Raw genomic sequence first — 17,339 nt, 5'->3', positions numbered from 1 at the left:
GCCGTGGGTGCACCGCCTACAACTCCCGGTACTTGTGAGCGGGTTCGAGTGCAGAGCAATTGGGACTACAACTCCCGGCGACCCTAGCGGCAGCGTGGCGCGTCCCATCCGCTGGTCCGCTCCCCCCCCACACACACACTATTTGCAGTCTGCGCCTGCGCAGGAATGAGCGCGGCCCTTGATTCGTGATGGAACGGATATTTTTCAGATTTTCTGGCGTTGTGGAGGTGTAAGAATTTGTGATGCGTGGGGGGAAAAGGGTGAGAAAGAGAATTAGTGAGGATGAGCGGATGCAGAGAGGGCCCGTACGCGCTGCTGTGCGGGCGCGGTAGCGGGTGCGCGGCGGCCGGGAGCTCCGCCTCCGTGGAGCCCGCGCGGTGGCGAGCGGCTTGCAGACCCGACGCGTGACGCGGGAGGTCGGGAGTGCGGTGGCCTTACAGCACAGTGCAGTATGGCGCGGAGCGTGCATTTCTGCACCTTCCACATCTAGTCCCAGAGCTGTTTTCCTGAGAAGCGGTGGGAGTCTGTTCTTTAGAAGAGACACCCTTCTGACGACGTGATGTCTTCGGAAACAACTTCCTGCACGGTTTTCCAGCTTCCCCTCGCAAGAGCTGTGCTTTCTCTTTGATGTGGGCGTTGGAGTGCGAATGAAGACCTCCGCGGCTCCCCCTGCCTGAGCCTCTTTTTGCATTGAAAAGAGGAACCTGATGAACTTGAGCGGGGATGGGGAGGGGGGTGGACACTGCCACCGCGCTCACCGCTGGCTTCCTCGGGCTCAGAAAAGGGGTAGAGCGGGGGACACGTATTAGGCAGCTTCCACAGTGGAACCAGAGGCCAGACTCCTTGGAGAAACTCCCTCGATCTCTGAAACAGTAGACTTCTGAGGGATGGACAAACGGGACAAGGAAGCCCCAGAGCGCTTTCCACGAAGAAAAATATAATTGTTAAAACAGTTTCGTGTCACTTGGAAGGTATACATGTACGATGTTTGAATGCAACATACACGAGAGTTGTTGCAAATTTAAAACATTACCCAAAAAAAGGCCTTTTGAAATTATTATTATTATTATTATTATTTTGACGGAACTGGGGATTGAACTCAGGCCCTTGTGCTTACCACGAAGCACTTATTCCACTGAACCATCTCCCCAGCCCCTTGAAATCTTAACATAACTTTGTGACATAAAGCTTTTAAATTGTTTAAATTGCAATTGTTTTTACCGTGTTTGATTTATCTTTTCACGATAATGAAATGAAAGTCCCATAATTACACTCCGAAAAGTCATTTTTGTCCTTCTTTAAAATAAAATTTTCTCCCTGGCAAGCGCAAGGGCCGGAGTTCAATCTCCGGTTCTGCCAAAAAATTAAAAAATTAAAGTTTCAAAGCTGGCCAAATAGCTCAGTGGATTAAAGCGCCCACAAGCAGGCTATCCCCTGGCCTGTCATGCCAGCCCCACCCGCCCCCAGGGCACCTGTAATCCCAGCACTTGGGAGGCTATAAAGGAGAGGCTCACTATGAGTCCGATCTAGTAGTGAGACCCTGAACACCCTGTAGACCCTTCCCTCAAATACAGAAAAAAATTAATTAAATTTTCGTCTAGAGTCCAAGACACAGTGGCAGTGTGTCTTTAAGTCAGAATCCCTATAATGACAAGAGTTCCAAAAGAGGAATAAGGAAACAGTCATTAAAATCAGCAGAATTCCCCGGGCTCTAAGCTGTTTCCAGTTGGGGGAGGAGTTCTCTCTTTGATGACCACACTTGCCACAAGCGCCAGGGCAGCAGCCCTTCTGGTTCCAGGAGGAGAAAGAAGGTCTGGATCTGAGAGGCCTGGTGTCCTCATATGGAGCCACGCATGGTGTAACACTGGTTCTGTTAGTAGCTCCACAGAAGCCACCAGCCTTCCTGACTCCAGCCAGAAATGTCTTCAGAGAGACCACAAGGCCTCTCCCTCCATCTGAGGCAAATCACTTGTCCCCAGTTCACCAGCACCCCTGCCCATAAAGGCCCATGGAGTCACTCACCACTGAGGCCCCGCTGGCCCCTGCTGTACAGAGCTGCTGAGCACAGCCGGCACTCCAGGGTTCACGCATTGTCTTCCACCAGGCGTTTGCAGCTGAGAAGCCGCAACTCTGAGCCTCGCTATTTTCAGCCTATACGTGTGTCCCAAAGTTGCTGCTGAGCCATCTCTTACCAGGATATTCCACAGACCGGTCTTGGTCTTCCAAAGGAACAGCACCAGGTCTAGCCAATGTTCTCCATAGTGGACCATGGCACGCATTTCCACCTTACTGGGGGCGTCCAGGTTTTCCTCATTTGGTTTAATCAAGGCCTGACCGAATCTGTGAATTTTACTCCAAAGCCTGAGGCATGGAGCAGCGCTCCTGTGTAATGTGCCTCTCAAAACAACTAAAATCAGATTCTTGTTCCTTCAGTGCTCCAAGACTTTAAGAATTTTCTGTGCCTGCCTCGCATTTAGGATTGGCGTTATTATGCAGGGCTCTTCTAATCCGCCTGAAGACGCTTGCGGACTTGCGCCTGTTTGCCTAAGGCCCTTTGGACAAGCTCAGCTGTGCATCTCTTCATAGCCTTCAGCTGTGACGTCAGCATGGTAATTGGGCCCAGTGCCGAGCATCACGCAGCCTGCGCGTCTGTTCACGGCCCCCATTTGCCTCCAGCCCGGAGCCATCCCGGGGATGCACCTAGAGAGCAGATTCCACCCCATGCTCCACCATCATTGCTAAGATTGCCGGTGTCCTTGTAAATGTGGTACCCGTCTGTCCAGTTGTAAATTTAAAGAAGACATCAGTCAGGAGCCACAGAGGCCCAAGACACTTGCCCAGGATTCGTTCTTTACAGCGGAGGAAAGCATTCAGGGTCTGTGAATAGCTCCTTGTGCTCAGTGTCTTTGCAAGAGCAGGAATTCTTGACCTTCCCTGGCCCTCAGCAATCTGGGGGGAGGTTGCATAGCAAGGAAAACAAAGGACGCGGCAAGGAGGGAGGACTGGTGAAAGAAAGGAGAGAGGATGACAAAGGTAGGGAAGCAGGGACATTCTTTCCTTCCAGGTCACCCACGTTGGTAGAAAACACTGCTTATAGAACAGTTCCTCAGCCTCCTCTTGATGGGCTTTGGTGGGGTGGGAGCCAGGACTGTCTTGCACCCTGAGGAAAGTTCCCACATCCCTAGCTTCTCACCAGATGCCAGCAGCAGTCGCTGGTCCCCCCTCAGTTGTGACCATCACACGCACCTTTAGATTTTGCCAGTTGCACCGCAGGGGACATGAGCTCTCCTAGCACCATGCTACCTGTGTAAGTCAGAGCGGATCCCAGCCCCCCTCCTGCAGCCCCACCTGGAAGAGCCCTCGTGATTTAACCCTGGGCACCTCCAGCCTCTTCCTTCCACTCTTCCCAGCTCTACCTTTTCCACCTTCAGAGTTGGCTGAATCCTCTGCCCAATGCACTTTCTCTCTGTTGGTGTTGAAACCAAGTATATCAGTTGCTTTCTCCATATACATCATTAGGGGCTGGGGAGATGGCTCCGTGGAATAGTGCTTTCCTGGCCAGCACAAGGGCCTGAGTTCAATCCCCGGTTCCACAAGAAAAAATTTTTTTAAATCAATATACATCAGTAAAGTCACACAGGAAAGGTACTTTATGGTTGTGCCTTTGCCTAAAGGTGTCGCCTCACTGTGCACAAGATAATCCACCCTGGAGAAAGATGCTATGCACGTAGTGGATGTGAGAAACCCCTAGAGGTCAACACTCAGGGTGCACCAGGGAGTTTACATGGGAAAGAAGTGCTACAAAGGCAACGAGTTTGAGAAATCCTTCATTCCTATATCCCAATTCAGACAGCACCAGGAAATCCACAGGTGTCGCGCACTTCTTGACCAGCAGGAAAGACTCAACACACAGCTCTTCCTTCAGCGGTTTATTCAGGCCCCTTACAGCAAGCTTCTTCTTCCTCAATCCCCCAGCCCTTGGCTAATATATACTCCTGAGCCCAATCCCAGTGTGCCACGTGGGGATCACCCATGGGTCCAGCATATGCGGAAGCAAATCATGACTGCAGCCCTGGCCATATAAGGAGTTGTTGTGCACAGAGAGCGCTCACCCACGGGGGGTGGAAGGCGGAAACCAGCGCCATCTTGTAGGCGCGGTCCTTCGCAGCTCTCCACACACAGGGGAAAGTCCTATGTATGCGCTGGATGTGTGAAGACCTTTAAGGGAAGGTCAGAGTTCCGTAAGTACCAGGTAGCTAACACTCGAGAGAGAGCTCTCGTCTGTCAAAATGTGGGCAGTGTTTCTTCCACAAGTCAGAGTTGATTACTTGTTGATGGATTCACCTTGGAAAGATGCTGTTTGAGTGCTGTGACTGGGGGAAATTGTTCAGTAAAAAACCACAACTTGGGGCCGGGGAGATGGCTCAGTGGAATAAGCACTTGCCTGGCAAGCACAAGGGCCTGAGTTCAATCCCTGGTTCCGAAAAACAAACAAACAAAAAAACCGCACAACTTGCTCAGCAGAATAAAGCGTACACAGTAGTCAGGATGCCATGCCAGCCCTGCCCCCAGGCCACCCTGAAAGTGATTCATACAAGGCATGGTGGCGCACACCTGTAATCCCAGCTCTTGGGAGGCTGAACACAGCCAGATCACTACAAGTCTGATCTGCATAGTGAGACCCTTACTGAAAAACAAACAAACAAACAAAAAAACCAACGAGGTGCATCAGCAAATTAACAGGTAATGGAGACCTTGTAGATATTCTGAATGTGGCAAAGCCTTCAGCAACAGGTCAGTTTTAATCCCGAGCAATTCAACCAGACACATGGCTTGACAGGATGGAGGGCAGATGGGGGATCCTCTGACCTGAAATGAAAGCTGAGACTCTTACGGACTTTCGGACTTTCGCCAAGGGTGCAGTTTGAGGAGCAGATGATTCAGTTACATGTCAGGAGCTGATGGGGGTCTCTCCTGCATGCCCAGGAAAGGTGAGAGGAAACTTTCCAAGACTGAGTAGAAGGAGGAGGCAGTGGTCACTAGGAAGCTAAGCTGTTTTAAGTTTCAGCCGTGTTAAAGGACGACCCTAAAAATTAACAATTCATACGAAGGCCATGACCTATCAGCTTCCACCAGCTATGTGATCTCCACAAAGATCAAAGTTTTAGTGCAACAGAAAAATGTTTTAAAAATTTAACTCTATATTGAAGAGAGCCTTAACACACACAGAACACTCCAGGGTTTCACTTCCTGTCCCCAGAAACCTCTGATGCTGCATGCTTTGGTATCTTCCCCTTGGGAACGGTAGCCACTTGGGGACCAAGCCCAGGCCTGCTGTGCTGGCCTCTGTGAAAGGAAGGGAGGGGAGGACAGGCCCCCTTGTTACCCAACTGAACCGCTATCTGTGTCCTGCCCCTGGGCTCACCCCAGACTCCACAGTGTCAGTGGCCTCAGTGGTCTGGTCAGAGGGGACCCATTTTCACCCTGTGGAAAACGTCACCTGAGGGGAGGACCTCAGCAGGGAGAGGGGAGATAAGGTGAATGGAGAGCCTCTCGTCCCTCTGGTCTCAGAGTCCCAGGAGTGGATGTGGGTGGTGGGGGCTGATCTCCAAAGTCCCCCTGGGCCCTGACAGTGGCTGACCTGAAGCTCCTCCCAGGGGAGGCACCGCTCTTCCTGTGGGCTTCCTGAAGGTCTTGCAACTCTGGGTTCCTCACACAGAGATCCTGAGCAGCCTCTGCCGGGCGGGGCCCCAGCTCCGGGCAGACATGCTGCTGCTGCTGCTGCTGCTGCTGCTTGCAGCACCAGCCAGGGTGAGCTCGCAGGGATACTCCCTGAACATGCAGAGAGCACTGACGGTGCAGGAGGGCCTGTGTGCCCATGTGCCCTGTGAGCTCACCTACCCCGATGAACACTGGACTGCGTCGGACCCGGCTTACGGCTACTGGTTCCGGAACCAGGGTGGGCCTACAGGCCAGGCTGCTCCAGTGGCCACAAATGATCCAGATCGACAGGTGCTGGAGGAAGCAGAAGGCCGATTCCTCCTCACCGGGGACCCTGGGGCTTACAACTGCTCCCTGGACATCAGAGATGTCAGGAAGACGGACGAGGGGTCATTTGTCTTTCGGCTGGAGAGAGGACAGGCTCGATATAGTTACAGATATTCTACGCTCTCTGTGCGTGTGACAGGTGAGTCCCGGGCTTCAGCAGCAGCCACAGGTGAAGGCACAGGACAATGGGTAGAGCAGGGATGAACCTGCCCCGGGAGGATTCGGGGCTGAGCTGTAGGGATCCAGGAGGAGCAGAGCCAGGACCTGAGGTTCTCTCATGGCCTCACCTCAGAGGCTCCATCCTGACCCTGCTGTCGCCTCTCCTCACAGACCTGACCCATAGCCCTGACATCCTCATCGCGGGGACCCTGGCAGCGGGCCACCCCAGCACCCTGACCTGCTCTGTGCCCTGGGCCTGTGAGCGGGGGACGCCCCCCATCTTCTCCTGGCTGGGGGCCTCTGTGTCCCACCTGGGCCCCAACATCAGCAGCTCCCCAGTGCTCAGCCTCACCCCGCAGCCCCAGGACCACGGCACCAGCCTCACCTGTCAGGTGATTCTGCCCGCGGTCAGCGTGACCAAGACGACCACCATGCACCTCAACATTTCCTGTGAGAGCCAGGCAGGGATGGCGGGGTTGCTGCTGGAGGGGGTGGCCCTGGGTCAGAGGGGGCTGTGTCCTGGAATCCGGGGTGCAGCAGGATAGGAGGGCACAGAAACAATCCGCACCGGCCCCACCTCTGCAGCTCCTGGGGATAGGGATGACGCGCCCCAGGTTACCACTAATGGTCCTGCCGTGTCTTCCTGCCCCAGACCCTCCACAAAACCTGACTGTAACCGTCGTCACCCAGGGAGCCAGCTCAGGTACAGGACCTGTCTGGGGCTGGGGTGGGTGGGCTGGGCCGCTTCGGCCCAGGCAGGGCTGGTGGTCGTCTCCCTCATTGCACCTGGTCACAGAGACCTCCTGTTGGGGGCTCAGTGGCTCCCCCATGCACAGCCCATGGTCACTTTGAACCCTTGTCCCCAACAACCCCTGCCTCACTCCCTCAAGACTCGTGCAGAGACACCTCTTTGCCTCCAGGATGGCGGCCTTGAAAGGAACTGGCCTTTCAAGGCCCTTCCTTGGGGTCCACTCCAACATTTCTGTCTCCCATAATAGATTCAATCCAAGTGCTAGTGGGAGGAGACACACACCCCCACCCCCTCAGAACACACAGCAGTCAGGCCTCAGCAGGGACCCTGGCCACACAGGCTGTGCTGAGCCTTGTTTGGTCCCCCTGCGGGTCACAGAAACATGACCCTAACCCTGGTTGTCCCTGAGTGTGGCGCCTGGCTGCGAAGGACCTGCTTCCAGGGGTATCTCCTGCTGGGGGACAGTCAAGGCTTGGACTTTATTCCATCAACAGAAATGATACCATGATTAGGTGGACCTACTTCTAGAAGAGTACAGGTGTGTGTGTGCTGTGGAATAGATTCCTCAAAACAAGCTAGCTGGGTGTATTCATCTCATGGGGAGAGGAATGGCAGGCTGGTGTCCACCGTGTTGGTGAAGGATGAGTGTGTTCCGCACACTCTTTGAACCATGTGCCTCTTTGCACTTGCACGGGCCAATTACATTTCTTGTTTCTGGAACAACTGTTGAACTTATTTGGTGAGATTTTCAGATGGATTTCACTCTGGATCACGTTTGTCCTATGATGCTCTTTGCAAGCCAGAGAAATCATTTATTTGACACTTGTCCACTTCTTTTTTTTCTTGGAGTTAAGTAATTTTCACAGTGAACTGGAGTACATTTGGTTGTGTAGTCCCCTTGCTGAACCCCACCCATGGCTTCTGATGTAAACACGAGCCCTTCCCACTGCTCTCCTGGGGGTGCTGACCCCACCCTAAGGGTTGCCTTGCACACACTGCCTCCCTCGAACCCTGCTGGTCCTTCCAATTTTCCTTCCACATTCTCAGACATTGGCCCTCTTGGCACTTTCTGTTCCTCCTTCTTGAGGCCCTTTTGACCTCTCTCCTGACCCTGCTTTCTGACCTCCACACATCTCCCTGGGTGTGAGCTAAGCGCCCTTCCTCCGGGAAGCCCTACTTCACAGCATTTCACCACCTCACTTATCCTTCCACCTCTGTGGCTGCTGCCACTGAGTCACCCCCATCACCGCTCATGTGGCCCTGTGAACACCTGCTCAGAGCAGCTCAGTCCGTGACTGGAGTCAGGACGAGATGTGGACAAAGGCTCAGAGCCTTCTGCCTGGACCTGGATTCTGAGCTTTCACCCAGAGCATCTGGTGACCCAAATGGGTGTCCTGTGAAGCCCCCAATCCTCCCTCCCACCTGCCTGGAACCCAAGTTCAGCTGGACAGAACCTCTAGGTGTGAGCCAGGCGCTGGGCTCATCCTCACTCTACGCCTCTGTTGGTCACACTGGTGTCTGTTCCTGTCTGTGTCTGGGCCTGAATCTACCTCTCCACTCAGTCTCCTTCTTTAGCCCTTGTTTTACCACTTGTTCCCTCTGCCCTTCTGTGTCTTTCCTACAGCTCCCGCAGCCCTGGTGAATGGCTCCTCTCTTCCAGTCGTGGAGGGCCAGGCTCTGCGCCTGCTCTGTGCGGCTGACAGCTACCCCCCTGCCAGCTTGACTTGGACTTGGAGGAACCTGATTCTGAGCCCCTCTGAGCCCACAAGCCCTGGGGTATTGCAGCTGACTTCAGAGCACCTTAGGGGTGAAGCAGAATTCACCTGCTGAGCACAGAACTCTCTGGGGTCCCAGCACATCTCTCTGAGCCTGTCCCTGCAGAGTGAGTATCCACAGGCCACTTCAGGACCTAGGCTGGGAGGGACCTGCAACTCCCAGGACCCTGAGCATGGAACCCCTGTGCTCAGCACTGCGGCACGGTGTACTCTGCTCGGTCCCAGTACAGTTGCAGGATTGAATGTACCTCCTGGGCTTGGGGCTGCAAACCAAGTGCTAACGATAGACTGAGACTGTGATTTCCTCGGGAAATCTGAGGTCCCCCATTTTCCCCCAGGAAAATCGGGGCCCATGGCAGAGGTGGTGCTGCTGGCGATTGTTGAAGTTGTTGTCAAGATCCTGCTTCTTGGGCTCTGCCTCATCTTGCTCAGGTGAGCGCTGCCCAGAGATGGATAACAGGGCACAGGTGAGGCGCCCACTGCCAATGGCACCTCCAGTGCCCACACTGAAGGCATCTATTTTCATCACTCACACTGAAATCTCATAGGAGGAGGGCATCGAAGGAAGAAGCCTCCCTTGGTGCCGCAGAGATGCACACTGTCACGGGTTAGCCCCTCGGGTGAGTGAGGCACCCTACGTCCCCCGGATTCCTCCCTGATGACATTACCAGCTTAGCAGGCTCAGCTCTGCCCCAGCTGAGCTGCCCAGCACCTCTGAGCCCCATTCCTTTTGGCGAGGGTTCCTGAGATGCTGGTGGCTCAGAGGCCCCTCTCTTAGCCAGGAGTGGGGTGTGGTTCTCCTCGAGAACTGGATCCACCTTCTCCGTGCCATCAATACCTTCCTGGTCCTCCTCTCCTGCTATGCTTCACTCAGCTTGATTCCTTTTCTCTATCTGGCTCTGGTCATTCCTGGTCCTCGTCTCTCCCCTGGTCACTGAATCCACCTCACTCACCCCTGCCTCATCTCTGCCATCAGCAGCCTCCGGGATGTGTTTGCAGACAGTCAGCGTCCACTTCCTGCACAGTCCTCTCCATGGAATGAGACAGGGTGGATGCAACTACTGGACCGAGCCTTGAGTGTGCTGTGCCCCACTGGACTCTTCTCCAGAGCCTCCTCTCCCAGCTGGATGAAGCTGTCACGCAGGCTCTGGCCAGGATCATGAGAGATTGTATGTGCAGTGCCTGTCCTAGAGATGGCGGGGTGTGTGTGTGTGTGTGTGTGTGTGTGTGTGTGTGTGTCTGTGTCTATACCTGTGTGTGTCTCTGTGTGTCTCTGTGTATGTGTGTGTGTGGTGTGTGTAATAATTGAGTATGATGCTCATGGAAGAATGAGCATCATACTCAATTATTGTACTAATTGTTGTTTGTACTAATTATGGACTACTTTGACCACTAACACTGAGCTCCTATCATGTGCCAGTGTTTTTACGGGTACCAGGGATGCCTCAGTGCCCGGAGCAGCACCATCTTTGTCACTGAGAAGCCATCAGCGTAGTGATAAGAGGAACACAAATAAAAAGTAAAACAAACAAACAAACAAAAGAGCAAATAGAAGCTGGCATGTGTCGCTCAGTGTCTGAGGAGAAGGCAAGCAGGGAGAGGATCTGCTGACGCTGGCCTGGGTCTCTGACTGATGGAATGAGGGGTGATGTTTGAGCACAGAAGCAAGGCTGGCAGACAGCAGGATCGGTGTTTTTCTAAGTAGAAGTATCCCAGGAACAGGGAAAGGGGAACAGCAAAGGCCACAGCCCAGAAACTGGCCTGATGTGTTCGGCAAACGAAGGCCAGCATTTGGGGCCAAGGAAGGCAGAGGCCAGGAGCAGCGAGGAGGAAGTGGTGAGCTGTGGGGGCCTGTGGGGTGGGCAGAGCCGCAGAGCAGGCCAAGCCACAGCTGCCCTGGCGCTTCACTGGAAACCCCAAGGCTGCTCTGCTCACCAGCCAGAGAAAGTTGTGTGAGAAAGTGCTAGTCAGTCTCCACCGCCGTGGCAACACACCTGAGGTGAGCGACTTTCAAGGGTCCAAGTTCATTTCAGCTTGTGGTTTCAGAGGTCTCAGCTCATCCTCACGTAGCCCTTCTGCTTCGGGTCTGTGGAGCTGTCAGGCAGCGTGAATACACTTTGCCAGTTGTAGCTAAGTGACTGAAGACCTCAGCACAGGACACACTTAGGATTATCTGTCAGATCACAGACCCCACACAGCATCAGGAGATCTTACGGTCCGAGTGGGCACGGCTGTCCTGCGCGGCCGCCTGGCACACGGTGCTTCCTTCCTCACCCAGGCAGCCAGCCATTCAGCGTTCCTGCTGCAGTGCCCACTGGCCGCCTGGCAACACAAGTGAGAACAGAAGGAGCGTCTCAAGATCCGCCCCTGGTCCTTCTACTGAACCAAGTTGTGACTTAAAGTTCTCTTACTTCAGGGGCCGGCCAAGTAGCTCAGCAGACTAAAGCACCTGCTTAGGCAGACACAGGGGCTCGGGTTGGTCCCTGGTATGCTGTACTAGCCCCGCCCCTGGGGCACACTCATACTGGTGATTGAGACTGGGTGTGGAGGTGTCATTTGTAATCCCAGCATTTGGGAGGCTGAAAACAAAGGAATCACTAGAGTCCGATCTACGTAGTGAGACCCTGTAGACCCTTACTAGAAAATCCAAAAAAAGATTCTCTTACTTAAGTTTTCTCTCACGTATTTTATATAATTAAATGCTCTGGGATAGTAGTGTGCGTCAAAGGACAGCTGACCATCTGAAGAGAACAAGGAATATGTCTTTGCATCAGTAAAAGACAGATATTCCAAGGTAACTTCTTGTAAAGAGTCCTTTTTAGTACTCATATCAGTCTAGGAAGATTATATTTGGTGGGTTTTTTGGTTTTTTTTTTTTTTTTTTTTTTTTTGGTTTTTTTGGCGGAACCGGGGATTAAATTCAGGCCCTTGCGCTTGCCAGGGAAGCACTTATTCTACTGAGCCATCTCCCTGGCCCCAAGATTACATTTGTAATCCCATGGATAAGGTATTGGAATTCCATCAAGTTAATTCCAATCTACCACTTCCAGTGCAACCCATGGCAAGAATAAAGACACTAAGGCATATTTATAGTTATGGGGAGCCAAGGGGTTCCAATTCCAGCCATGATGATGGCTATCTGGAATAAAGGACTCAACCCTGGGCCAAACCCAGGTTTCATTTGGTCATGAAAGAGGAGTAGCTTGAGGATGGATGGCTGAGTATTGCAAAAAGTAGGCGAGTACTGTGAGCTGGGCTCGTTGGGAGGCCTGCATTTACCTCTGCGATGTGCGGAGAGAAGGAAATGTAGAAAAAGTCACTTGCATTGTACTGTTGAGATAGTATTAATGATTCAGGGTCCAGAGCCTCAGCACCAACATGTAATCTTTTGAGCCCCAGGAAATCATCGCCTCTATCTGGAGGCTCCATCCCAGCCGACAGCATGGAGCGCCAGCTCTTCGTCCTGTCTCAACCCGGCTCATATTAAAGGGCAGCAGGTGTGGGTTATCAGGGAAACACGCGTGCGATCTTTAGAGACTCCCGCCAGCACCCTGGGTAGGCCAGTATGTATTGCTTAAAGCCAATTACAGGGATAAGCAAAGTCCTAGCAGCTCAGTACGTATCAGTACGTGGAAACAGGGTCAGGCGCAGCCAAAATGGAGACAGCTGGTCTTCCTTCAAGGAGAGTTGCCCAGGTGGTCCTCCACAATTTCCAGGACAAAATCAGCATAACCATCATGAAATAGAGCATTGGTGACCACTACATATGCCAAAACCCAGGAATCAGCATCCATGCACAAAATGTCATTCTGTTCAACTGCCCCCTTGGATTTTGCCCATCCTGTCCTTAAGGTTCGTGTTCGCCTTGTGCTGCTGCTTTTTCACTCTTCCTGATAACTTGTGCCTTTACTCTCACAACTCTCTCTGTCTTGACTAGATGCCTTCATCAACAACAGAAGGACCTAGGAGTCCTCCCCTTAGGCTGCTAGTGGCACCAAGGTGCATGACAGTGGCAGCGTGTAAGGAGCTGTTGGACTCTCAGTTTGATCCCTTGTACCTTGGGAGAGATGGAGGCAGGAATCAGGACATGGTAGACAAGAAGGCAAGAGCTGGGTCAGGTGGTGGCTCATCTGCCTGTAAGCACCTTTCTTTATACCTTTACAAAGTTGTAACACACAAGGTTACCTAGCAAGTAATAGCCAAACATATCCAGGCAGGGTGTTTCTCTCAAGACTGAGGAAGCTTGACTGGTTTAGGCAATGAGGCCTCATCCTGCCTTCCCCCAACAGGATCAGTTTCCAGCTTCAGGGGCTCCCCACAGAGAAGAGCTCCTGATTTTGGTCTTCTTTCACATTTTGGAATATTTGAGTACAATTTACCAGCTAAGCATATCTAATCCAGAATTCCAAATCCAACACACTGCAAAATCTGAAGCTGTTCAAAGAGTTCCAAGATTTAAAGCATTTCAAATGTTTCAACAGTACAAGATAAAGCATTACCTAATTATCTACATGAAAGATTGAGAGAAATCATGCTTTTTTAAAAAGTATTTATTTCATACAGGGCCTAGCTACACAAATCAGATTGCGATCCTTGTAGTGATCCTCCTGTCTCAGCCTCCTTTGCACTGTGATTAGAGGTGTGTACTGTTAGGTTTTTCAGTGACAAGGCAGCAAAGCAGAAATTAAAGAAAAGCATGGAAAAGGTCTTTATTGCCATTGAGCAGGACATGGAGAGAATCAATATCAGAGAGATGTGAGATCCTCTGACTTGAGGCAGGAAGGCTGAGCCTATATGGACTTCCAATACAGGTGGAGTTGCAGGGGCCAGGGGCAGTGACACGTACGGATCTGGTTGCAGGCTTGTTTGTGTGCCTGGGAAGGTAAAAGAAATTGTCATCCAGAGATGGAGTGGGGAAGAAGTAAAGATTTTTTTTTTTTGCTCCCAATGCCTTCAGGGCAGGTTTGGCTGGCTTGAGTTGTGGGGATCGAACCACAGCAACCTGAGCCTGACTGCTTTGTTGAAGCAGCCACTTAAAGAACTGAGCTAAGGGGCAGGCCCCCCAAGGAAGTGGTCATTGGGAAAATAAGCTGATTTGGGGATTCAGCCATGCTAAATCAGGACCCTGATAATTTAGCAGTTTGTACTCAGGCCAGAACCTATTGATAGAGGGGAAAGAATTTCCCAGGATGAAAGATAGTGGTTTGAGTTCATGTTCTCTAAAACCAAGGAATGAATTTTAGGGACAACAGAGGTTAAAGAGGTTAAGAGCAGAATATTTATTAGGGGCAACAAAGCTCCTGTCTCAAGAATGACAGGAAGGGGACCTGAGCAGGTTGCCTCCCAATCTGTCTCTTCCAGCATGTGATGAGTTAATGTTAAACTAACGTGAAAAAATTGCTCTGCTCAACTTTCTGTGACCTTGCTTCCTTGTAAGGCTGCAAGGAGGCTTGGTGTACCGTTGATAAAACATCAATCAATGGAGAATACCTGGAATGGACCTGAAAAATAAATCAAAGTAAAGGTCAAAATGTTTCTAACTGTAAAAAATAACTAAAATGTTGCTAACCAACTGGAAAGTGTCGCTGTGGTAGTCACGACCACCGCAATGCAAATATATATTAAACAGAAACTGAAGAAAGGCTCCCAGAAAAAATGTATGTCGAGTAATGGTCATACTGCCCCTGACAGTGCTGTTCTGTGTTAAATGACAAACTTGTTTGCCAAGTGGGATGTGGCTTTTTGCTTTAAAAACCCCTTGCTTCCTGGGTATAAGGTTGATCGGTTTTATCCTGTGTGAAAACTGACTGACAGCCCTGAATTCAATAAATAAAGACTCTTAATTAAATTCCAGTTTGGCCTATCTGGTTCCTATGCTGAGCAACCCATAACACAGGGATTTTCATAGAACAAAACCATGTGGTGAGATGGGTCTTAGGTGGAGAATATGGGAACTCTCCTAGGTGGGCATGAGGTAGGACAAAATATGGTCAGCCAATAAGATTACAAGCTCAAGTAAACATCAGTTAAATCCAGGGCTGAGGACACAGCTCAGTAGAATAAGCGCTTGCCTGGCAAGTGCAGGGTCCTGAATTCAATCCCCAGCACCGCAAAAACAAAACAAAACAAAAAACAAAACAAAACAAAAAAAGCAACACCTCTAAATCCAGTTAAGGAAAGGATAGAAAAGGCCTTTATTGCCATTGAGCAATAAATTTGCCCAAATGGGAGAGCCAGTCAAGGATTAAGGGGGCATGAATATGGAACAGGGGCTCTTCCTCTAGGGGGTTGTGTTTTCCGGCATCTTCAAAGTGACTGATACCTACTTAAAATATCAACCTGTGATGCTCATTTCCAGGGAAGTATGTGGTTACGTTTGTTTACTCTTTTGTCTTGAGGTCTGGCTCAGAGCAAGGGTGTCTGTCTCTACCAAAGTTGCAAAGTCACCTTGTCTTCCACACTGTCTCCTTGAGGGCCCAGCCCTGTCTGACTGCCTATAATATTTCTATCTAATTCAGCTGCCTGCAACACTGGCACTTGGAGGCAGGCATTTAGACCGCCAAGCTATCTCCCCAGCCTGGAAAAATCATGCTTGTGATAACCTCTTCGGGCAGTGTATTAATGTTCTAATTGGCCAAACCCTGATTGATGACAGCATGATAAATATGTGTGGTGATACCTCAGCTGTCGTACTTAATTCCTTCCAGATTCCTGCTCACACACCAAGAAGTGCAAGAGCTGAACTTGTTTTTCCCATAACAAATAATGGAAAATTGAATAATTGGTTCTGAAACCAAAAATTACACTTAATTTTCCAAAACTTTTTCAAATCTCACGATGATGTCTTTCTTTAACTCTATTGTGATTCACATGGTTTGCCTTTGGCTTCACTGTTGGTGGCGTAACTTTCTTTGGAGCCAAAATGAGGATAATTAACATGAAGTGGAAAGACAAAAACACAGTGTTTTAATCTCTAACACAAATGCTATGTGTGCTCTGGGAGCAGCTTTTGACTAAAGGCTCACTCTTTCAGCCCATGTGGAGATGAGATGGGAAATTCACCCTTGGCCCCTACAGGTTTGTTCAAGATGGATTTGCATTCAACAGGTGAGCAAAATTACCAACATCAAGCAGATGTCTTCGAAACTTTCCTGTTTAAGGAGTGCAAAGTTCAAGGTTGGAGCCTGTATCAGTGAGGGGTTTACTAGAGAAATAGACAGAAAACAAGATATACAAATGTATAAGAAATGGCAAGCTGGCTTGCAATGGTCAGCCATAGTTGGATGATGAAGTGGGCCGAGGGTGACTGCACAAGGGAGGATGAAGGCTCCAATTAAATGTGAGGAGCTCACTGCAGAGTTCTGTGCAAGTCCGGATCAGGAGGCCAAAGGGACTGAGACCAGAGGCTGAAGAGTCTCAGGCAGAAGCCAAGCAGTCTGTGCCAGCGGCCAGGAGACAGAGCCAAGATGAAGACAAAGCCTGCAGCTCCTCCAGGGAACTGGTAGTCTACCCTTCCTCACATCCCTGATTTGGTGTGCAGGCTACCTGCCCTGTGGCTGGGGCAGCCTTCACCCTCACCAGCTCTGCACCTTCTTCTTGCCTCTTGCGTAGGCTCAGGATGTCTACAAGCTGAGGACCCTGTCCCCCTGCTGAGTCGCTTAGTTAGACTTCTATACTTCTCTCATTGACACAACAACGTCCTAGAGCTAGGGCCTGCCCTCTGCACCCAGGATGGAGCACTGCCCAGTCACTTAGTTGAGCTTCTAGATGTCTCAGGTTGACACTGTGCGTCAAGCACCACAGATCAATGAATAGAGGGATTCATTCTAAAAATGTTTGTAAATAGGATATCATGTCTCATCTTGTACAACAATTAACCACCAGGAAGACAGTAGGCAAGGTATTAATTATTGAAACTGTCCTACTAATTTTATTTGAAACTCTCATTGCTATTTGTTTCTCAATAAAGTTACGGAAAACAAAAGCATCACAGATCCTTTGACCACTGAGGTTGCACTACATATATTCTATGAATATTAATATATGGATGTCAATGTATGTGATCTAGTCATATATTTGTTGATCCAGAAGAGAGAAAACGAACAGACACAGAGTGCAGGTCCAGCAAGTGAGTGAGATGACCAGGGGCCGTGGGATCCTGAACAGACCCAGAGCGCAGGCCCGGAGAGTGAGTGAGACGACCTGGGCCCACAGATCCTCATTCAACCAAGGCTGCAAGCCCAGCACGGAACCCTTCAGCAGAACTCCCTGCAAAGAGACTAGAGGCAAGATCTACCCAGCTGATTCAGGAGCAGAACATCTTGCCAGAGTGGCACAGAGGGTTCAACTCTGATGGCTACAGAAAGAAGTGGAGCGCAGCAGGCAGATCCAAACAACACCCACCTGGAGGAATCTGAACTTCATAGATCTGGACCTGGTGCTAAGGAAATAACTCTATCTAAGCTCTACACCAAAGGTCAGAAGACAGTGGTATACAAAATGAAAAAGAGAAGGAACAAAAGGCAGTCTAAGGCCCCAAGTCCACCCAGTACAAATGCAGAAGACACTAGCACTGAGGAAACTGGAAATCACACACCAGATATCTC

At 50.7% G+C, this 17,339-nt stretch overlaps 2 protein-coding genes across 3 annotated transcripts in view; both read left to right on the top strand.

Moving 5' to 3' along the window:
* The first annotated feature begins 5,733 nt into the window (after positions 1 to 5,733).
* Positions 5,734 to 17,339, top strand: part of LOC101561622 (sialic acid-binding Ig-like lectin 8) — a 22,507-nt gene continuing 10,901 nt past the window's right edge. The window contains 5 exon segments of the mRNA XM_023704904.1: positions 5,734 to 6,187; positions 6,379 to 6,657; positions 6,860 to 6,910; positions 8,583 to 8,840; positions 9,072 to 9,165. Of these exon segments, the coding sequence (XP_023560672.1) occupies positions 5,767 to 6,187; positions 6,379 to 6,657; positions 6,860 to 6,910; positions 8,583 to 8,840; positions 9,072 to 9,165 (1,103 nt within the window). The 5' untranslated portion in view covers positions 5,734 to 5,766.
* Positions 9,084 to 9,963, top strand: LOC111813623 (sialic acid-binding Ig-like lectin 13). 2 transcript variants are annotated; one of them, XM_023704845.1, is made up of 3 exons: positions 9,084 to 9,165; positions 9,282 to 9,340; positions 9,713 to 9,963. In XM_023704845.1, the coding sequence occupies exons 1-3, from the start codon at positions 9,086 to 9,088 to the stop codon at positions 9,808 to 9,810; spliced, it is 237 nt and encodes a 78-aa protein (XP_023560613.1). In that variant the 5' UTR covers positions 9,084 to 9,085; the 3' UTR covers positions 9,811 to 9,963. The 2 variants fall into 2 exon arrangements, with proteins under 2 accessions (XP_023560613.1, XP_023560612.1); XM_023704844.1 differs by having other exon boundaries at positions 9,710 to 9,963.

Source organism: Octodon degus, unplaced genomic scaffold, assembly GCF_000260255.1.
Source record: "Octodon degus isolate 3935 unplaced genomic scaffold, OctDeg1.0 scaffold00206, whole genome shotgun sequence".
NCBI classification, from domain to species: Eukaryota; Metazoa; Chordata; class Mammalia; order Rodentia; family Octodontidae; genus Octodon; species Octodon degus.
Note: the sequence above shows the minus strand (reverse complement) of the source record. Positions and strands in the feature narration are given on the sequence as shown.

What these genes read in the sequence shown, in the direction of transcription:
- LOC111813623 (XM_023704844.1), top strand. Translation starts at nt 9,086, where the DNA reads ATGGCAGAGGTGGTGCTGCTGGCGATTGTTGAAGTTGTTGTCAAGATC. An exon ending in CTCTGCCTCATCTTGCTCAG is followed by an intron (nt 9,166 to 9,281) that starts GTGAGCGCTGCC and finishes GAAATCTCATAG; the next exon opens with GAGGAGGGCATCGAAGGAAG. An exon ending in AGAGATGCACACTGTCACGG is followed by an intron (nt 9,341 to 9,709) that starts GTTAGCCCCTCG and finishes CTCTGCCATCAG; the next exon opens with CAGCCTCCGGGATGTGTTTG.